This window comes from Amaranthus tricolor, chromosome 10 (genome assembly GCF_026212465.1).
Source record: "Amaranthus tricolor cultivar Red isolate AtriRed21 chromosome 10, ASM2621246v1, whole genome shotgun sequence".
Lineage (NCBI taxonomy): Eukaryota > Viridiplantae > Streptophyta > Magnoliopsida > Caryophyllales > Amaranthaceae > Amaranthus > Amaranthus tricolor.
In genome coordinates, this window is record NC_080056.1 from 602556 (window position 1) to 624818 (window position 22263).

Consider the following 22263-nt stretch of genomic DNA (forward strand, 5'->3'; position numbering starts at 1 on the left):
AAAGTGACATTTTCAAATAGAAAAACACATCTCTTTGATCTTTAATGTACTATTTTAATTTATGGTGAGAGGAAAAATACATTAACAAATGAAAGAAGTAGAGAAACAAAAATCTTCCGTCCGTCAATTACCTCAAAATAAAAAATTAGTTATTAAAAAATAAATTAATTAAATTATTCAACTCATACATTATTATATGTAAGTAATAAAAGACAACTTAAATGAAAATCATTACAAATTTTAAAAAACAAAGAAAATTCTAAATAATATTTTATTTTAAACAAAATTTATTTTTTCCAAAACATCCCCTTAGCCCTATATATATTAGTTCATTCGTTTCAATTGTCTATTTTAAACAAACTGAAGTGAAGCGATAGTATAATAAATATTATCATTTTCTATTTCTAAAATAAAATTATTCAATTGTTATAGAGAAATAAAGTTTAACCCCTCATTAATTACTCAAATCCAATTTCCAAACATGCATGCACGTTAATTATCATACAAACGGACAAGATTGAAGTCTACGTAATTGTTTGATGACAAGAGATGAAAACAGTATGCAAATTACAGAACACTAATACAACACACATATTTTGGTAGATAATTTAGTAGCGTATTTTTTTAATACGATCACACTTCTATACTTGGCTTATATGATCAAGCTTGATATATATGGTTAAACAAAAACCCTTGGTGGAGCATGAGCAGCAGCACCAGGGTTACAGTCGACCTCTCGGAGCTCGGTTCTTAGCCCTTTTCCTTCGGCATTTGCTAAGGGATGGATTCCGTGCTCTAGCCCTTTCATGTATGCTCGATTCTCTTTCTCCTTCTCAAAGTTCACATTATACCTCTTCTCCACATCTATGGTGAAAATCAAAACAAAAGAACAACATGCAAAGAAGTTACAATAGTAAAATTAGAGCTAGTTACAACTTACAAGAATATATACTTTTTTGAATTATAGGGCAGAATGTCGTTCCTGATAATTTTTAGACCTTAAAAAAAGGCCCTTAATCATTCGCTTAACTGAGAAACCTAATGCTACAAGTTCGATCCATACAAGATGCTACTTTTAATACTAATTTAATTATAAAAAATTAACTTAATTTGAGCCCTTTCATGAGCGAGCCCTAGGAGGTTGCAACAAAACTACCCTCAGGAAAACTTAAACTTAATTTGAGCCTAGAGGAGATAAATGATACAACAATCTCAAATGTCCATGAGATAGATGAGTATTGTAATTAGCAATAAACTAACTCAACCAAAAACTTAAACTGGTGGTTAAATAATTTCTTAATATGTTAGAGCATCTCATATATTTATGCTTTAATATGATATAGAGAAAATTCATGTTTTCATTCTTTTTACCATAATGACCATTTGACTATATTATTATTTCTGGCCATCGATTATTACCAAACCCAAAAACAAATTATAGGTTAATTAAATTTATTTTTTAAGGTGAGTCCGATATAAAATAACAAGATGGTTATAAAGGAAGATATTACATAATGAATATGAATGAGAAATGAAGATGTGGAGAAATTAGAAAGCAAATATATATAATTACCACTAGAAAGATGGCTATAAAGTTGTCCATCACGCGTAAGTGCCATCATAATTTGAGGAAGTCCAAGAGGAAGATTATCCCCACGATCAACCTGCCAAAAATGGATGGTTTTCCCATAAGTTTGAGCCACCTTAGCCAAGTCTTGGCGTTGCATAGGCCCAGGAACTCCAGGTAAGAACAACACCCCACTCTTAACTTCATACTCATGGGAGTGCCAAAGCCGCTTCTCCGCGTCGGGCAATGTCATGAACAGGTTCTCCGATACGATGTACTCCAGCCCAATGAGCCGAGCGTCAGCTTCAGGACCGTCGTAGATCAAACATTGGCGCATCTCCTCGTTTTGGTGCCCGCAAAAGTGGTGTGCCTCTACTTGCCGTGTCATGTCGTGTCCATAGAAATGGAAGCTGATCAAGAGTCACCAAAATTTAATGCATGTTAAATTCATCAAAATTTCATTTTGATATGATCAAAATTAAGTTTCACAGATTCTTATTCCTAATAAAACAATCTTGATAGTGAAATTATTTCAGTTGGGGTGATCCATGTAGATTTAAGTAGATTTAATGTGTTAAATTAAGTAATTATTTACAATTTTAAGGTGATTAGCTAGAAAAATTAACTAATTATACATTTCTCTATTATTAAATGTTCTTTTTATTTATTTTTTCCACATATCTAAAATGCAACCTTATTTGAGTTTTTAAAAATTCTAAAAAATTAATATTCAGAAAATATATTAAGACGAATCTAATAAGATGGTGTGTCACAGAAGATTAAGCTAAAGTAGTGCAAAATTAACTTAATTTAACATATTATCCGAATTCCCTTAAAATAATTTCTACTATTACCTCCATCCAAAAAATATATTTCAATTTAATTAAAATAATAGATATAGGAAATAAGAAAAAGGTGAAATATATTTTTAGGATGGATGTGTCCTTGGTTTATTATATTATTACAATTGATCCTAAAAATTTTTGCATACAAAAAATTTTAATTGCAGCAATCTCAACGAAGCAGATGATTACTACATTATACAATCTTCTCATAATCTTTAACATGAATATTTTAAATTTTTAAGAGAAGGAAAAGTAGCCGAAATAATGGATATTTAAATTTCTTTTTCAAAATAAGAAAATATAAGTTCATTCTAATTTTCATTTTCCTAATAACACAAAAAATTAACCACCAAGTTAATTCGAAACATCGAAACACCAAAACGCACAGATAAAAACCATATAGAAATCAACTTAACTAGAAACTTAATTAAAAGCTTAAAAGTATTGAATAAATTTAAACATTATTACGCGCAAAGATGCTGATGGATGGCGTTGATAGGGCCAAACTTCTGCACCGCCGCAGTGGCTGTCTCGAGCATGGTGGTGCTCGTCTTAGTCGCCTCACCGGGAACTTCTGGATGGCTTGCCATTTTTTTTCTCTTAATATTATTTTCTTTCTTTAATTTGTGTTCTTCTATTTTTATGTTTCTGTTCTTATAATAACTTCTAAAGACTAAAAATGATGCATGGAAATAAAAGAAAAAAAAAACCTTAAAGGGATATGATGAGTTATAAATGTGAGAAGATTGGTTAGGGACACTTGGGTTTTCATGCAAAGTTAAATACTAACACGTACATTAAGAGAATGAGGTATCGTGGCTTCTTGGCCTTGTTTTGGTTTCTTTGTGGCTCCCTTTTCTTTAGCTTCTTACCATTTTTGGATTGCTTTAACCTACTCTTAAGGACCTTAATTTAGCTTTCATATATATATATGAATCTTGGCCAAATATTAATTAACTTTTTTTTATATTGTAGCCTTTGCTTTTATCTCTTGTAAAGAGATTTTACACATATATGAAAAATAAAAAAATTTAAAATTGGGTGAATGATGTTAAAAGAAAGATAAGATGTATACGTTGTCCAGAATTAAAGATATAGAAATTGATTTTATAAAGGAAATATAGCAATTAAATGGAACATATAAAAATAAAAATGTTAAAAATGTAGCAAATTTAAGGGACTATTAGCTGTTTATAAAGTTGACTAATAGTCAACTCTATTACTCCCCTCCGTTCATATTGTTGATTTTTCTAGAATATTTCTTACGTGGAGAGAGAAGCTTTAATATATTCTTCATGGATATAAAAAAGTTAAAATATATTCATGTGAGATATTTTATTGTAAAGTGTATTAGGGCGCCCAATTGAGTGGTATCTCTAAGAGAATGTCTCAAAGGACAATTTGTGTTAAGCTTGTGAGTGATTTCCTTAAGACGGTGAGTGTCCCATTAACATGGTCTCACCCATGTCATTTGATAATTTGTGATAAATAAAGATTCAACCAGTCTCCTAGTGATATTATTTTTCAGGCCCAATTCATTAAAGCTTAATGTATACTTACCGTATCTTTAATGATTACTTACATCATCCTTAATGCCTATTTACAATATTCTTAATGCCTACTTACAATTTTCTTAAATGCCTACTGACAGTATCCTTAATATCTACTTACATTTTTTTTGAAAGTAATGCTTACTTACATTATCCTTAATGCCTACTTACAGTATCTTTAATGCCCACCGAGTAAGCATGCAATATTTACAATATTTTAAATGTCTACTTATAATATTCTTAATGTCCATTAAGTAACTTATTCTATATTTTTCTTTATGGGCCCACCTAATTAGAGATGATCTCTCAAAAAAACCGTCTCACAAGAATTTGTGATAAAGGTTTTAAAAAATAGTTATTGGGCTTGAACCAAGTCAACAAAGCCCACCATAATGAACCAATCCAACAAAGCCTATCATGGTGGACCATTCCTTGTTCATCTTTAAGACCAAAACTAGAACACCCCAATCCAACCCAACCCAACCCAATCCAACCCATAACTCAACCGTGAAAGCCCACATAAGTCATGACAAAATATCCGAAGAACACACTCACAACAAACCTCACTTTAAGCTTCCACACAATGACGTCTTCAATAAACATCAACAACAACAATTACAAACCTTGAAGAAAGAAACATAGAAAGAAAAGAAACAAGAAGAAAGATCACAATTTCCATTTCATAAACATAAAGATTCAATCTTTTTCTTCAAAACGTCACAAATTTCCCATCTGTTTTCCGCCCTTATTCTTTTTTTTCTTTTTTACAAAAATTTTTGTTTCTAAATTACTGCAAATTAATTTGCAGTAGTTTTCATGTGGAAGATTATAATGAAGATTGGTGTTGGGACTTACAGAAAATACCCACCTCTAAAACCCTAGATTGTGCATGAAATTTGAGGTTGAATGACAGTAAACTTGAAGAAAGATCTGAGATTTTGAAATATCTTCTCAATAACTACTGCATTTTTCGGTTAGTATCGTCCTTTTTTGTTTTGCCTTTTTATCTCTATTTTTTTTCTGTTGATTTATGATAATGGGTTTGTTTATTGAAGTTGTTCTTGAAATCAGGGTTTTGGGTAGTTTTTTAATGGGTTTTATGTTGTCTTAGAAGGTTTCGGTATTGTTGTTATGTTATTTTTATGAAACGGGTAAATTTTATTTGAGATATTTGGGTGAATTAGTAAGTTAATTAGGTGAAATAATACCTGTTATTAGCTGAATTAAATTTCTTATGTTTGGTAATGAGTTTGAAGCTGTTGCAGACTTTGATAATTTTGTTTAGGTGAAGTGGGTTAATTTTGTTGAATACTTGATGTTGACTGAATTAAATGGTTAAACTTTGTTTATAGTTCAAAGTATATATATCTTCACATCTAAATGTGTAGTTTGTTGCATAATTAATTCCTTGTTAGTAGTACTCCGTCTGTTTTGTGCTAGTGAATCTGATGTTAATTTGTGTTTCTAGTTGGTTTAGATAGAGATTATTGGTGTCTTTGGCAGCTATGGCTTCGAAAGGCCCGAGGTCTAAACTTGATCATGAATCGAGAGCTCGAAGACAAAAGGTTAGTTTCTCTTTTTATTAATTAGCTATTTATATTTTTTTTAGCTTCTCAATTTGCCTATAGTGATTAAGTATGCACATTGGTGTTGAAAATAGATTATGTATTGTGTTTGTAGCAGAAATGTTGAGTTGCTATCGTGATAAAGAACACGTGCAAACTATACATACTTTATAGAGGCTTGAAAGGAATTTAAGTTGGATTCTGCTTTTATGTTGTTTATGCTCTATTCGTTATGCAAGTTACGTGGGGTAATATAATGTCATTCTTTTGTGTAAGATAGTTACCTAGTTCTGGTTGAGTCTTGAGAAAGATTCAATGCCATTCTATTGATGATGCAAAGTAGAATAGTAGATATCGAAAACATAATAGGGAAAATGTAGAAGTATATAACTTATACTAGGGTTTCACGAAATCTGTTGTTACACTTGGGGTTTGAGGAGGGGGAGTTATTTTGAGGGTGAGGATATATGAGGACTACTTAAGAGAAAGAATTTCCCTGTGTTTGGGGGTGACATTATTGTTGCCTCTGGAACCTTCGCTCGAGACCCACTTGGCAATTGTTTGTTGTTGCTTTGGGGAATGACTGAACTTTGAAGAAGCAGATACTACAATAAATATCCAGGGAAGATATGGAAAATGATTAAGGTATAGTTAAAAAAAGGTAGTGTGAGCTACCTGCGCACTAAACCATATGTTAAGATTGTTGTTAGTGACTGAACATGAAGTGCAAAGGATAGTTTCTTTGCTGAAAATCCTTTTTGTTTTTTGGCTAGTTTCGTAGAGTGAAACGCTTCTATATTTAATGATACTGGTTGCCGTACTAAACAGTGAAGATATTTTACACCCGGGAAAGTATCAAATATCAATGTACCGTGAAATCTAAAAACGGTTCACTATGCTAGTATTAGGGAATATGGCTAAGTAACGATATTCAGTTCATATTTCATGAAGATATTGAAGGCAACTCAATGAAATACTTCAAGACCACATACTTTTGTGGTTATGAACGACAGAATGTGTTGTACCTACAAAATTATTGGCTATATCTCAGGGTATCTTAATCATTTTCCGTTGAAACTTGTCTTGGAACTCTAAGCCTAGTGATGGAGACCTTGAATTATCTGATTTTCTTATTAACCTAGTTAAAGAAAATACTAAGCTACATGAATAGAAAATATGCAATGGTGGTTCTTCCTTTCTTTTTTTTAGATTCTTTTTTCAGTTCTTTTTCATCCTTTTTCCAAAGTTTGTTACACTTTTGTTTTCCTCTTTTAGAACAAAGTTTTTAGCACCATGCACGTCAAATGGATGAGGCATGTGTTTTGGCTCTAGGGCCTGTTCCTTATGGATAAGAATTCAATAGGGTAGGGAAAGAAGAGAAGGGGAAGGGAGTGATGGAATGGAAGGGGAGGGAATGAAAACTTGTTTGTTGAATAGGGAAAGGAAGGGCGAGGAAAGGAAAACCATTTTCCTTCCAAATCTTTTTGCTTTTAGAGAGGTTTGGTCATCAACAAAATTAAGGGATTTAAGCCCTTCAAAGTTCTTCGTTCCAAATCCCTCCCCTCCAAATTTGTTATCCAAACAAAGGAAATTGCATCTCTCCAAGTTCCTCCCTTTCCATTCCTTCCAATTCCTTCAATCTAAACGAAGTGTTTGTGACTTGATGCACCTAGAGCCTACAGACCTAATAATTCCTCATTGGAAGTATTTTTGTCCAACCACCTTGAAATTTGAAATTATATGTTCACATAATGATTGTAAGAGTTTTGTTTGTACCTTTAGCCATATTACACTGTCAAGTAACTTCAGGTTTGGTATATATACACAAAAAAGTTGAATATTGTTGTGATGCAAGAGGATCAAAGCATATAACACACTACCAGTATGATGAGCTCTAGATCATCTTTACGTGTTGGCTATTACTATATTGTAGATATGGCTTTGCTGTTGGTTATACTATGATCTGATATCAGCTGTCTACTTAATAGTTATAACGCTGATACCACTTGGGTAATGGTGAGAGTGTGAAACTATCTATGTCTTCATCAAGGATCGAATTTTGTGTATGAGAAGGCATTATCCAAGTTTCTCAAGAATTATAATTACAGCATATTCTGCCATTATGGATTTGAAGTGATTACGTTACTTGCGTGCTTCATTTCTACTTTGCCTTTTAGTATCTTTCCATTGAAGAAAACTTATTATTTCTGTTAATTGTATGGCTTGCAACATCACTGATTATGTTCGTGATACTTGGTGCAGGCTCTTGAAGCTCCTAAAGAACCTCGTCGCCCAAAAACACATTGGGATCATGTTCTAGAGGAGATGATTTGGTTGTCAAAGGTGAGCATCTATTTACAATCCTTACGTTACTTTTGTTTTGAAGATTTTTCAGCTTCACTAGCTTGTCAAGTATAACAAATTTGACTGCGGCAGGACTTTGAGGCAGAGAGGAAGTGGAAGTTAGCGCAGGCAAAGAAAGTAGCTTTAAGAGCAAGCAGAGGCATGGTTGACCAGGCGACAAGGGGAGAAAGGAGAATAAAGGTTTAGCCCATTGAAATTTTCCTCCAAGTTGATGAAAGGATAGAATTGAAAGCACAACTGGAATATTGTTTGAATTGTTTTGTTGTTGATGGCATTTAGTAAAACCAATTTAATTGACGGCCTTTGTTGATCAAATTTTTCATTGGGCATATATTGTTGTATGTGTATTATTTTTTTCGTCCCCATTTATGTTTATCATTGTTGATGAAACAGGAAGAAGAGCAACGCATGAGGAAAGTTGCACTTAATATCTCAAAGGATGTTAAGAAATTCTGGACTAAAATAGAGAAGCTGGCAAGTTAAATTTTTATTAACTCGGTATTTTCTTATGATATATTTCTTGATGTTTATAATTCTCTTACCCCGTATCTGTTTGAATAATTACTTGTGCAGGTGCTCTATAAGCATCAATTGGAGTTTGATTCTAAGAAGAAGAAGGCACTCGATAAGCAACTGGAGTATCTCTTGGGTCAAACTGAAAGGTGGTTGCCAACTGATCCGTTCATGGCTGTCTTTATTCTCTGTCTTGTTTAAATATTTATTAACAAGCCTTGTATGAGCCCGTCTCACCGTGAGACGGGCCCATACAAGCAGCCAATTTTTTTAAAAAATAAAATCTGAATTCACAGTTGTACAAGAAGCAAATTTTTTTAAATGGTTTGGGCTGACCCAATTAAAGCCGTCTCACGATGAGACGGCCTCAATAAAGAAGTAGTGAATATTTAAAGATTTTGTGCTGTTACACTTGAGTTTGGAGGGATAAAGAGTGAACGACTATTTAGAATTCACAGGTATAAGGAATGACCGAATAGTTAGAAAATTCACAGGTATTCAACTATGCTGGCGGAAAATCTCTTGGGAACTGCAAACTCCTGCCCTTCTCTGCAGCCACTTATAGAAGAGAAAAATTGCAACTCTCAACCGATTGAGACAGATGAAAAGAAAATAGACGGGGATGCAATGGATAAGGATGCATCAACGGAATTGCTTTCTGGTTAGCAGAATACTATGCTTGTTTGACTTGCAAAGAGGTCAAATGCCTTACAGTGACTGTGATTCATCTTTACAGGGGCTAAATCAGATGAAGAGATGAGTTTAGATGCTATGGAAGCTGATGATGAATATGGTGTATCATCTGAAGATGAGTTGGTGAGATTTCCATATATTTTTCCGTTTTCTGTTGTTCTGCAATGTGATTGTCTAAATGAGTTTCATTTGTTTGATACCCGACATCGAATTCGAGATGTAGTTAAGTTTTTCTGGTTTCAAAAAGTGGAATTCTATTCGTCATCTTGGCCATTTCATATTTCTATACTTTTGCCTTCCTTTAAAAGATGCATGGGGGGAAATAGTGTCCTTTAATGGGGTATAATTTTCTAAAGGTCTTCCATTCTTCAAAATTTCTCTTTAATGGAAGTGTAGGCTCCTAAAAGATGGAGGAAGCCTGCACAATAATGTGTTATTATCTCTTATATGTAAATATGACTCAGGGATCGGATGGAAAAGAAACCTCTTTCGATGAAACTTGAAAATTAATGGAGTGGGATAGTTTTTTGAGTTCCTTTTTAAAATTATTCTGGCTTACTATTTGTGTCTGTCTTGATACCGTATCCTTTTTTTGCGTGTCTTATCTTCCTAATCGCTTTTTAGGAAGATGACGAGCAGACTATCGACGAAGATGAAGCTCTAATAACAAAGGAAGAAAGGGAAGAAGAATTGGCTGCCTTGCAGAATGAAGTAGATCTACCTCTAGAGGAGCTACTCAAACGTTATTCTATGAATGAAGGTGTTCTAGCTTGATTTTAATTTTTGTTTTCTTTTGGGGCTTTCTTATAATCTTATTACGGTTTAATTTTGATGCTTTTCCTTATTTTTTTTTTGTAATTGGAGAAAGTAATGCTCAGATCTGTGCTGTTGCAAGAGTCCCATGAAGAAGTTGACCGTGTTCAGGGTAAGTCTAATCTCAGCCGTGTGCATTTTTTGTTGTATCTTTATTCATGGGTGCCTTACTCTTTTACAAAATTTTGTTCCTTCGGTTAATCTTCATGTTTATTTTTCTTATCTTGTATGTTTATGTGCATCTTCCATTGAAATGCGTGCTTGGTTTTAGTCAATGGTGAAAGCTTACCAAATCAACTTGGCGTAACTATGGAAAACGCCAAAGAGGTTATCACTGGTAAGTATAAGAATCATGAAATGATCAACATTATCTCATTTTATCATTTATCAATGTGAGGAAGGTTTAGAGGATTTTGGAATTAAGGTGTACAGCCACTAATGTGGGGTTGTGACTTTCTACAGATGTTGAAACTGATAAGCTTGTGGTGCTTAAGGGGGACATTGACCAGTCATCAGAGGTTGTTACTCATTGTTTTGTACGTCGTTTATGTTTTAGGGTCGTTTTACTTTCCTGCAAACTTAAACTATGTGATTTCTGCTCATTATTTCCAGGGAAAAAGCAATAGTCCGTCTAAGGCAACTAGTGACGTATCTAAAGTTGAAGCCTATCCGTCCCCTAAGTCCTCAAAGACCTTGTTGAATTCGGAATTTGTAGACGCAGGTTATGATTTTATTGATGATCAGGTACATGAGTTCTTGCACGCTACTTAGGACTTTAATCTTACTAACTTCTTTTGTAGGGTGACTATTATTTTTGAATTTATGACCTGTTTGAGAATCACAGCCCCAGTAACATCCTAGACCATCATGCGCAGTGACCCAATGCAGGTGCGATGAGGCTAGTTCTTTTGGCTGCCTTTGATAAAGCTCAAAGAACAATGCCTTGGCATAGGAATGAGTTTGAATCGTAAATCAAAGCAAATTTTTTCCTTTTTTAACTTGAGCAAGGACATTATAATCTTGACTGATCAAAGTTCCCAGCAAAAGCCCTTCATTGCAAAAAGTTAGTTTAGTTTGATACTTTGTTTTGTAAACCATACATCAGATTCTCAATTGAATGAAAATACTAATTTAAAAATTGCTCATTTGAAGTGGATTGTGAAAGTCACCCGTGGTTTCATTCATGACGGAGATTACAAGTGGTTCTTCCTTGGTGATGTTTATGGGTGTCTTTAGATTGTTCGTTTCTCCTGAATTTTGCTAATTGTCTATGTTTCAAGTTTTCTTAGTGAGTATCCCATTGATCAAAATTGATTTTTACATATTAATACTCAAAACTAATAACTAAAGATGTTTTTTAAGTAAAAATAATTGAAGAGAATAAGATCCAAGTGAGCAACAATTGTTGATCTTTCATGTTTTTCTAATTTTTTTTGTTGAAGTATTTGCATAACGTTGTGTACATTATAAAGGAGATATGGTATAGTTTAGTCTGAGGGATTCATTAGTATTGTGTTAATTGATCAGGACTAAAATCGATTTTTACTAATTGTCTATTATTTTTAAAAGCAATTGGAGCTACCAACATTTCATGCCATTAATTTGCTCCGACTTTTGTGGAGTTAAGAGATATTGCATGTATGCGACCTCACCCTTGTGATCAGAAAGTGGTTGTTTTCGGTTGGCCCTTGATAACAAAGATCATCTGCAATTTCACATAAATAAAAATTACACATATTTAATAAGCCCAAAGCCAATGAATTATAGGTTTTGGCCCCATTGAGAATGTACAATCCTAAATGAAGTTACCTGTTCTTATTAATTAAGATGAGTTACCTATCTTTGATAACAAAGATAATCTGCCACCTCACATAATAAGAAGTACATTTAGTAAGCCCAAAGCCAATGAATTATAAGTTTTGGCCCCATTGAGAACGTACAATTCAAAACGAAGTTACCTATTCTTATTTATTAAGATGGGTTTTTACTGTGCAAAACTACTCCTTCGTTCTAGGCTCATGTCAATTGAAGTAAACCCCAATGAGCTTCAGATTTATTCAAGCTTTATTCTCTGATAAAAGTCTTGTGAAATGAGTTTTAGACGTCTAATCAAGCAGGAGTGCTTGGTCATACAATTTCTCTCATATATGTAGTTCAACAGAAAACTGAGACTTAATGCAACTTTTTTTTTTTTTTTCCAATTTCATTGACTGCTGTGTTTCACCATATTTAATTTTCTTCACAATGCTTTGCTGATTTTACGCATTGTCCACTGTCCAGGCAGATGATGAGTTTGTTATTGCCACAGCAGAAGAGAAGGTATTGTTTCATGACTTTGCTCTTTTTGTGGTCTCATATTGTTAATGTGTGACTAGGAATATTTCAGGATGTTGCATGATGACATTCATCTGTTGAATATCACTGCTCTTGCTCTGAATCCTGCAGGTTTTAATACAAAGTATGTTTTACTTTTTTTCATGTAGTCGGTAATACTGATTTATTTATATGATTACTTGATTAGGACGACGAGACAACCTTGGAAGAGGAGGAGGAGTTGGCAAAAGCAGAGTCGAGAACGTCTGAAGATGAAGTACGAGCTAGTTTAGAATAATTTCAAAAAATGTTGCTAATTTATAAGCTTTTGAGCATTGAACTTTTTTCTCTGTGGTGTTGGTGTTTTGTAGATTGCGTTACTGCAGCAAGAAAGCGAGATGCCCTTGGAGGAACTGCTTAGACGCTACCATATGGTTGGTTTATTTTGTTATTTGCTTGTCATTTGTCACTCAAAAGTTTTGATACATTCATCTCACGATGTTTATGTAATTATGCTCTCTCTTATCAGGAACATTCCAATCTGGGCTCTAGTGATGATGAATCAGATTATTGTTCTTCTCACTCTGATTTAGAGAGTTCTCCGAAGAATCAAGTGCTTGAAGAGGAAGAAAAGGATAATAAGGATACTGTTGTGGCTGAAGATGTTATTGGGGAGACAAAAAATAATTCGCTTGCCCCTAGTGAAGAAGCTGTTGTTGGTCATGTTGAAGAGGACAGTCAAAGAGATTCTATAATTGCTGATGCTGCGGCTGCTGCGAGATCCGCCCAACCGACGGGGAACACCTTCTCCACGACTAACGTGCGAACAAAGTTCCCCTTTCTTATTAAGCACCCTCTTCGAGAGTATCAGCATATTGGGCTTGACTGGCTTGTTACCATGTATGAGAAAAGACTCAATGGGATCCTTGCCGATGAGATGGGTCTCGGAAAGACAATCATGACGATTGCATTGCTTGCACACCTGGCATGTGAGAAGGGAATATGGGGGCCTCATCTCATTGTTGTTCCAACCAGTGTCATGCTTAACTGGGAAACTGAGTTTTTAAAATGGTGTCCGGCATTCAAAATCTTAACTTACTTTGGGAGTGCTAAGGAGCGCAAATATAAGAGGCAAGGTTGGATGAAACCCAATTCTTTCCATGTGTGCATAACTACTTATAGACTTGTTATCCAGGATTCAAAAATTTTCAAGCGTAAGAAGTGGAAGTATTTGATATTAGATGAAGCTCATTTGATAAAGAATTGGAAGTCTCAGCGGTGGCAAACTCTTTTGAATTTCAATTCAAAGAGGCGCATCTTGTTGACGGGTACTCCGTTGCAAAATGATCTAATGGAACTGTGGTCTTTAATGCATTTTTTGATGCCCCATATCTTTCAGTCTCACCAGGAATTCAAAGATTGGTTTTGTAATCCTATATCAGGAATGGTAGATGGACAAGAAAAGGTGAACAAAGAAGTGATAGATCGTCTTCATAATGTATTAAGACCTTTTATTCTGCGTCGTCTGAAAAGAGATGTTGAAAAACAGCTTCCTATGAAATATGAGCATGTCATAAACTGCAGACTCTCAAAGAGACAGAGGAATTTGTATGAAGATTTCATTGCTAGTTCTGAAACCCAAGCTACTCTGGCTAGTTCCAACTTCCTTGGTATGCTAAATGTCATAATGCAACTACGTAAAGTTTGCAATCATCCTGACTTGTTTGAGGGCCGTTCGATTATAAGTTCTTTTGACATGGAGGGTATAGAGATGCAATTGAGTTCTACAGTGTGTTCAATGCTTTCGCCCGGTCTATTTTCTTCAACCGATCTTTCTGGCTTGGGTTTTCGTTTTACACATCTAGATTTCAGCATGGTATCTTGGGAGTATGATGAAGTCCAATCTATTGCCACTTCTCCTGCATTGATCGAACAACGTCTTAGTCATGATCATCTAGATGTTATTAGGCCTAGGTTTAAACATGGGAACAAAGTTTATGGAACAAACATATTTGAAGAGATTCAGAAAGCGATACGTGAGGAGAGATTAAACGAGAAAAAACAGCGGGCAGCTTCCATTGCATGGTGGAATTCATTGAGGTGTCAGAAAAAGCCTTTGTATTCTAGAACCTTGCGTGCAAATCTGACTGTAGAGCATCCCGTTTATGACATACAGTGCCGTAAGGAAAATCCCGTGTGTTTTGACTATTCCTCAAAGCTTGCAGACATCATTTTATCACCCGTGGAACGATTCCAGAAGATGATAGATCAAGTTGAATCTTTTATGTTTGTTATCCCAGCTGCACGAGCTCCTCCACCTGTTTGTTGGTCCAATAAATCTGGAAGTTCTGTTTTTATTGATCCAGGTTACAAGGGAAAATGCTCTCAACATTTACTGCCTCTATTGACTTCTATACGTCCTGCTGTTGTTCGGAGGCAGTTATATTTTCCTGACAGGCGCTTGATACAGTTTGATTGTGGAAAGCTCCAGCAGCTTGCTATTCTACTTAGAAGATTGAGATCAGAGGGTCATAGAGCATTAATCTTCACTCAAATGACAAAAATGCTTGATATATTGGAAGCTTTCATAAATTTGTATGGTTATACCTATATGCGCTTGGACGGATCTACTCCACCGGAGCAGAGGCAAACTTTGATGCAGCGATTTAATACGAATCCCAAGATATTTTTGTTTATCTTGTCAACACGTAGTGGAGGTGTTGGAATAAATCTTGTTGGGGCAGATACGGTGATATTCTATGACAGTGACTGGAACCCTGCCATGGATCAACAAGCTCAAGATCGTTGTCATCGTATTGGACAGACCCGTGAAGTCCATATTTATCGTTTAGTAAGCGAGAGCACCATTGAAGAAAACATCTTAAAGAAAGCAAATCAAAAACGAGCTCTTGATAATCTAGTGATACAGAGTGGTGGCTACAATACTGAATTTTTCAAGAAGCTTGATCCGATGGAGCTGTTCTCGGGACATAGATTAGCTCCCTCAAAAGAGAGAGGCAAAGAGAAAAATGCAGAGGATGGGGCTGAAGTTCCTGTTTCTAATGATGATATAGAGGCTGCTTTAAAAAATGCTGAAGATGAGGCAGATTATATGGCTCTTAAAAAGGTTGAAGAGGAAGAGGCTGTCGACAACCAGGAATTTACCGAGGAAGCCATTGAAAGGTTGGAAGATGATGACTTGGGAAATGAGGACATTGTTAAACCCAATGAATCTACGGATCAGAATGCGTTGGTTACTGCTTCCAATATAGAAAATATGGTTATCTCAAATGGGAATGATCTCGATAGGGAGAAGGCTCTCACATTAGCATGCAATGAAGACGAGGTTGACATGATAGCCGACGTCAAGCAGATGGCAGCGGCTGCTGCTGCAGCAGGACAAGAAGTTCTATTGTTTGAGAATCAATTGCGTCCGATAGATAGGTATGCAATGCGTTTCTTGGAGGTTTGGGACCCTATTATCGATAAGGATGCAATAGATCATCAAGTTGAGTTTGAGGAGAGAGAGTGGGAGTTGGATCGTATCGAGAAGTTAAAAGAGGATATGGAGGCAGAAGTTGATGATGATGATGAGCCTCTTGTGTATGAGAGTAAGTGCTTTTCATTTATGATTTTTGGTTCTCAAAAATTTTCTGCTAAACTCCTTGTATCTTTTGCCAGTTTTCACTGATTCCTGCATTTGCTTTTTAAAATAGTTGTAATCTCTGTTCAACTTGACTCGTTCTATAAACTCTCACCAATAAAAGTAGCCACTAAACAAACTTCATAACATGATTAAGAAAGCAATTAATGAGTAAGATTTTACTAAAGGTATGCTGATTTTGGAGAAATAATGAATCGATATTAATTAAAGAGAGTAATTTGAGAATAACCAAAAGGACAAATGGATCATATCTTTTGGAAATGTGAGTAGACAGGATTGTAATGTAGAGTCACTTTGTATAGGTTATGTGTTTTAATTTCCTGGATTGTCTCTTGTATGGTTTATTTGTATAAATATTTGATACTATTTGCCAAGAAATGATACTTATCATGTAAAAGGTGTTATAAAATTAATTAGGAAAATCTTTTGAATAGTTTGGCTTGGATATGGCTATTTTTGATTTTTTCTATATGTTTGTTATTGAGGTTCCCTTTCTTGCCATAGTGAAAAATGGGGTATCGCGGTAATGAATCGGTGATGTGGTATTAGGGGTGAAGTGGTTATTATATCGCCAAATATTGGTTGAAAGCATGAAATTTTCCTTGCAATGACCCAAACCTGGTTTCTTACACTTTTACAATGCGGAAAATGCTTTACAATCCGGCCGATGCGATGTGATGCGGCCTTGTTTTAGCACTATGATCCGCCCAAACCCCCCCAAAACTTGTTCCTTTGAGATAAAAGGACATAGAGGGCATATCATAGTCCTCAAGCATAATAATATCTTTTTTCTTGGTCATGTGCTCATGCTGTACGGTGAGGTTGTGTGATGTTTCAAGATAACTAAGAAGCTAAGTAAAGAATTTATTGTAAGCATACATGTTATCTCAATAAAAATTAATTAGATAAATGTAATGTTCGGAACATCAATTTTTTGTCCAACCAAACGTTCCATTGGATTGGTATATCTTATCGTCTCACGTCTCTAATTTATGTCCTGTTTTCTTTATGTGCAAAAGAATTTATTCTAACTTCTTTTTTCAATGACTCCGATCAGAATGGGATGCAGAATTTGCTACTCAAGCTTATCATCAGCAAGTTGAAGCTTTAGCTCAGCATCAGGTTAGTGATGAACTTTATACCAAGAACAAAGAAGCTGAAAGATGTCAAGTTAAACAAAATATTAGACTATTCTATTATAAATTGATATTTTCCCTTTGTTATAGTTGATGGAAGAACTAGAAAACAAAGCCAAGGAGCTGGAAAATGTCGAGGATGTGAACGGCGATTTTGTCAAGTAAGAGAGAAAACTAACTTGATGGGTTTTTAAGAAATCGACGACATAATATTTTGTGGATTGAAAGAGTGTTTTTGTTTTGTTTATTTTCTTGGGATGCAGGGTTGAAGCGTCTGGTGGTAGTAAAACTAAGTCTAAGAAAAAGAAAGCGAAGAAAGCAAAGTTCAAATCTTTGAAAAAGCACTCGTTATCCTTGGCTTCAAAATCTATGAATGAGGATGATTTAGTAGAATATGTGTCGTCAGATTATGAAGATGATTCTCGAGAGCTGGCTGCTTGTGCCGAGGCTAACCCATCTAGTCTCATTTTAAGATTGAAGAGGAAGAAGGATGAAACGACTACCGCTGAAGAGGGGACGTCCACAAAGAGCAAGTCCAAAAAATCCAAGAAAACTGCTCTCGTAATGAAATTACCAGCTGCGGAATCAAACACTTTAAGAATTTTACATGAAGAATCACGAGATACGAGGTCATGTGAAGACGGGACTCTTGATTTGGATCTGAAGCCTTCTAATAGGGGTAAGATGGGTGGGAAACTTTCAATCACTACTCTGCCAATGAAAAGAATTTATACTATTAGGCCCGAGAAGTGTAAGAAAAAGGGGAATTTGTGGTCAAACGATTGTTTCCCGTCGCCCGATTCCTGGCTGCCTCTGGAGGATGCAGTATTATGTGCTCTTGTACACGAGTATGGTCCGAATTGGAGCTTGGTTAGCGACTGTCTTTATGGGATTGAAGCTGGTGGTTATTACAGGGGCAGATTTCGCCATCCAACTTTGTGCTGTGAAAGATTCAGGGAACTTGTCTCAAAATTTAATACTGTTGCAGATGCTCTCAACAACGAAAAAACAAGTACGGCTGCACCTGCGAAAGGGTTACTGAGAGTTACTGAGGTAAGACTTTCTTTCAAGCACTAGCTAGTAAATTGAGCTATTTGTCCGTTGGACTTATCATCTTATATCCCCCATGGCTATGCCCTTGTCCCTGAGGCCTGAGCTTGTTTTGTTGGATCCTATGTTACTTGGACTCGGGTATACTGGTACTTGTCCAAGTGTCGGATACGTCTAAATATTCAATTTTACGCGTAAAATAAAGTGCAAGTGCCATACTAATGTCTGCCCATCAAGGATCGGACACGGGTATGTGAAGCAAAATGAAGAGTCCGAGTAACGTAGATTGGATCTCTTCTCTATATATATGTTTTTCTTGTTGCAACTGTTTAATAATAATATTTTTGTGGCAGGACCACCTTCGAGTTCTGTTGGATGCTGCAATGGAACAACAAGATAGCGAGTTACTTCTTCAACGGCATTTCACTGCTCTTCTCACTACCGTTTGGAGGATGAATTCCTCCACAGATCAGCAAAAAGGCCGTTCAGCTCCCCATAGTAATCTTTATCCGAGCATAAGGCTATTTGGTAAATCCGTAAATCCAACTGCTCAAAATTCAAGCACAGGGTTGTCCAAGAAAAAGTTCAATTTGGTTCAGTGCGGCAGGCTTCTAGTTGTAGCATTGCATGATGCTGAAAGCGTCAAAACAGCTGCCCCCTCCCACATGGAAGAGGATTTACCTGATACAGAGAAGTTGGATGTCACAGTAGAGTTCAGAAAAGACAGAGGTGAGAGTGATGACTCCACCGTTGGTTTTCCTTCTGTAGTATCGGTTTCAATACCTGGCTTGGATCCGCTTCCACCTGTTAAGCCGCCTTCAGAAGAGAATCAACTTAGGTCTACTCAACAAGTGGCGGAGAGTCGTTTCAGGTATGTTTTGAATTGCACGGCATTACTGCTCAGAGTATTATGCTCTTGTCACCTCCACTATTTGAATGAGATGCGTAGTATACACCCTTTATCCTTAACAACGTACTTTATACTCTGAATTTTAGCAAGTACATAAATATATGAGAAATTTAGCTCAAAACCCACTAATTCCCCAGCTAATGTGCATTTTGAATTTGCTATTCACTGAAAGTGGCATAAAAGTAGTCAAAACTGATCATAATTCATTGTTTTCGATTCGTGATTCGTGGGTAGATTAGCGAATCAGGTGATATTTGGCATGAAGATTAGAATTGAGAGTGAAAATGGTTGTGATGTGTTGCGTTGAAAAGTAGCAATATTCTTCTTTTTACTATACCTTAGAAAGAAAAGTCGGAAGTTAAATTGTGGGAGGTGCTTAGGAGTGCTTAATTTCTAGTTTTTGAGTATTTCTATTCAAATTGTCTATGTTACTTTGACTTTTCATCTTACCTTCCATACCCGAGCGGACACTTGACTCTCCTCACATGGATAATGAATCCTTACCGAAATTTCATCTATCAACCAAAAACTCTCCAATAATCGTGAAAACATATTTTAAGAGAGAAAAATGCAAATAAGGAGTAGAAAACATCATGGGGTATGTGCCCACCAACGGGTATCAAGATGAAATAGAAATTGACAGAAACTAGCTTATATAAAAAAGTCTTCAAAACTATAAGTATGTTCTGTAAATGCTGTGTCTCAACACGTGTCCGATTTTAGGATAGTTTCTCCATGTCTTAAGTTTTTAGCTTTGACATGTTCGACATTGAGTATGTACCTATACCCCACACTCATAACTGTATTTGATGACATTTTGTAAATGCCAACCGCAAGTATCATTCATGAATCATATCATTCTGTTGCACAACTCTTTCCTCGCAAAAATTTATATATACTTGATACTTATTTATCAAGAACATGGCTTCTTGCAGGGCTTCCTCTAGTGCATGTCTAGATGGTTTTCATGGCTGGGCATCATCTGCATTTCCAGTTGGTGAATCCCGCAACCGATTGTCAGTTAGATCATCCTCATCAGGGAAACACAAACTGGGTCCAGGTGAATCCGGAAGATCATCCAAATCAAAGCTCAGAAAACTTGCAGAATCTGCCGAGATTCATCCTCCATTTGCAGAACCATTGCTCCAAGTACCGCCCAACATTCCACCCATTGCTACATACTCTGCTCCCGACTCATATCCTTCAGGGCTCCTAGCTAGTCATTTTGAGGATCATTTGATCAATCCTATGGAGGAAACCCCTTTATGTACAAATAATCATGAGATGGTCCCACATTGGTACGACCCCCATTTCATTTCGGACCTTGACGATTGCTCATTGACTGATTATACTGATATCGGGTAACTTGGCCTATATCATAGCACGTTAAGTTTAGGGTTTCCCCTTCTTGACTAGAAACCGAATTTTGTGAGCCGATGCGCCCTTGGGCAGCACAGTTCATGCCCTTTTTTGGCTAGGCTGCAGTACGCCAATACACGCTGTATCTGCCTTGTTTCTATTCTGTCACACAGCACAGGGTAACACAGGCTGAATGACTTGACTGCAAAGAAAAGTGGCGCAACCGCACAAACATCTGAATAATTGATGGCTACCGAGTAGGTAGAAGCGCAAGTGTTTCGGGTTAGTAGCGCTTTTTTCAAATGAGGCTTTGATGGGTGTCTGAACTCGATCCTTGCGACATTTTTTGGAAAATTATCATCATCTCCGGGATACGTTATCTTGTAAATTAGTTAGCTAATTTAGAGTAATTGGTAATTCCTACTTTGTATGAGTAGATGTAGCTATGTATATTACTAACTCAATTATGTGATCGATGTTCGCTTATTCGTTAATCTCGCTTCTCGCCTTCTTCCCGGTAGTAGCTATCTTTTAAGAGGAATGAAAAAAGTTTATAGTGGTCGACTTAAAAGTCAATAGTTATGATAAAATTTTATTTTGTGAAGTTTTAGTATCATGTTTGATATTATTGGTGGGTATTTTTATATGATTATTAGTTAATTTAAGCTCTTTAATTTTTACAAGTCAATTGTTAATAATTCTTTTTAATTTAGAAAAATTGATAGTTGAGATTTATAGAATATTAAGTGTATTCACATTTGATATAACATTCCAAAGATTCAACAATTTCGTAATTAGTTTTGTAGATTCGCATTTGAAATAAGTCCTGTGAAAGATGAATATAATTCTAAGATTTTTGTAGTCAAAATTCAGCTTAAGTCCTAATTTTATCGTTTACTTTGACATTGACGATAATGTGCACGCCTTGATGACCAGGTGTGTTTACATTTAAACAAATTTTTCCCTTAGATTATTTTTATTGGATAAATTTAATGTATTCTTACAATTTTAAAGTGATTATCTATAATCTTAAAGTAATCACATACAATTTTAAAGTGATTAACTAAAACTTTTTAATGATCACTTATAATTCTAATGAAAATGCTAATTATAAATGAACAGAGTATATGAACCAATTTCTTTGATAAAACAGTCTCATATATGACTTGTTATATTTATGCACCACATATTGAGTCATCCTAAATCAAACCGTTTACTCACTCAATTCAAAAATATGATGACAAATAAATTGGATAAGAAATCAATCAATCAATCATGAATTCTGTTGTGGGTAATTAATTGAAATGTTTTAAAAATTATGGGGAGTGGGAGGCAAGTAAAGATATTTTTTAATCTTTGATTGGTAGTGTTTTTTTGTCTTGACAAAATCCACACTTAATTATATTAAAGAAAATGAAGTCTTTGTATTTGTGTATAACAGCAACAGGTATGCAAGTAAATCTCGTGGGATATCTCTTCAAACCTGCATAATCATACTATTTAATAATTTTGTTATAAAATGACAAATGACAACTCATAAAAGCTTTGGCAAATGTTATTATTTCAATGATTGACATATTATTATGTGTCAATCAATTAAATAACTAATTTTCCAATTCAAGACATCATTTTAAGCAGATTTTAAAAAAAAAGATTAGTTATTCTAAAGATCTTATGACAACGAAAGTTATACCTAAACAATACTCTAGAATAATTGTCCATTTTACATGCATTATTGTCATACCTATAAATTTATTTTTAAGTTATTTTAAATATAGTATTGATATCATAGAAGGAGTATATTATTGTAACAGGTGCAGCAGTTCCAGTTATAATTCACACTAATAATTATGTGTTTAATAAATAATGCGCAAGTCTTAAATTCCAAACTTCTAAAATCCATTAAAATAATGTTATTAAC

At 35.2% G+C, this 22263-nt stretch overlaps 2 protein-coding genes across 5 annotated transcripts; one reads left to right on the top strand and one right to left on the bottom strand.

The window, feature by feature from the left end:
• Positions 1–454: 454 nt before the first annotated feature.
• On the bottom strand, positions 455–3055 carry LOC130826032 (oil body-associated protein 1A-like). The gene is made up of 3 exons (XM_057691504.1): positions 2881–3055; positions 1574–1977; positions 455–864 (listed from the first exon to the last, which is right to left on the bottom strand). Exons 1-3 carry the CDS (start codon positions 3000–3002, stop codon positions 680–682), a joined length of 711 nt encoding a protein of 236 aa, XP_057547487.1. The 5' UTR covers positions 3003–3055; the 3' UTR covers positions 455–679.
• Positions 3056–4531: 1476 nt separating this feature from the next.
• LOC130826033 (protein PHOTOPERIOD-INDEPENDENT EARLY FLOWERING 1) lies at positions 4532–20836 on the top strand. 4 transcript variants are annotated; one of them, XM_057691505.1, is made up of 22 exons: positions 4532–4935; positions 5431–5527; positions 7790–7870; positions 7964–8071; positions 8285–8365; positions 8465–8553; positions 8899–9065; positions 9141–9220; positions 9722–9857; positions 9966–10022; positions 10182–10247; positions 10373–10428; positions 10523–10654; positions 12191–12229; positions 12432–12500; positions 12595–12657; positions 12753–15834; positions 16945–17009; positions 17114–17184; positions 17287–18076; positions 18427–18944; positions 19919–20836. In XM_057691505.1, the coding sequence occupies exons 2-22, from the start codon at positions 5468–5470 to the stop codon at positions 20346–20348; spliced, it is 6240 nt and encodes a 2079-aa protein (XP_057547488.1). In that variant the 5' UTR covers positions 4532–4935; positions 5431–5467; the 3' UTR covers positions 20349–20836. The 4 variants fall into 4 exon arrangements, with proteins under 4 accessions (XP_057547488.1, XP_057547489.1, XP_057547491.1 ...); XM_057691506.1 differs by having other exon boundaries at positions 5440–5527; XM_057691508.1 differs by having other exon boundaries at positions 5466–5527.
• The last annotated feature ends 1427 nt before the right edge of the window (positions 20837–22263 follow it).

Excerpts from the sequence above, each read along its gene's own strand:
- LOC130826033 (XM_057691505.1), top strand. The coding sequence starts at position 5,468 with ATGGCTTCGAAAGGCCCGAGGTCTAAACTTGATCATGAATCGAGAGCT. Across the intron at positions 8,366-8,464 it reads GGACTAAAATAGAGAAGCTG|GTGCTCTATAAGCATCAATT; the intron begins GCAAGTTAAATT and ends TTACTTGTGCAG. Across the intron at positions 17,185-17,286 it reads GTGAACGGCGATTTTGTCAA|GGTTGAAGCGTCTGGTGGTA; the intron begins GTAAGAGAGAAA and ends CTTGGGATGCAG.
- LOC130826032 (XM_057691504.1), bottom strand. The coding sequence starts at position 3,002 with ATGGCAAGCCATCCAGAAGTTCCCGGTGAGGCGACTAAGACGAGCACC. Across the intron at positions 1,978-2,880 it reads ATCCATCAGCATCTTTGCGC|CTTCCATTTCTATGGACACG; the intron begins GTAATAATGTTT and ends ACTCTTGATCAG. Across the intron at positions 865-1,573 it reads TTATAGCCATCTTTCTAGTG|ATGTGGAGAAGAGGTATAAT; the intron begins GTAATTATATAT and ends TTTTCACCATAG.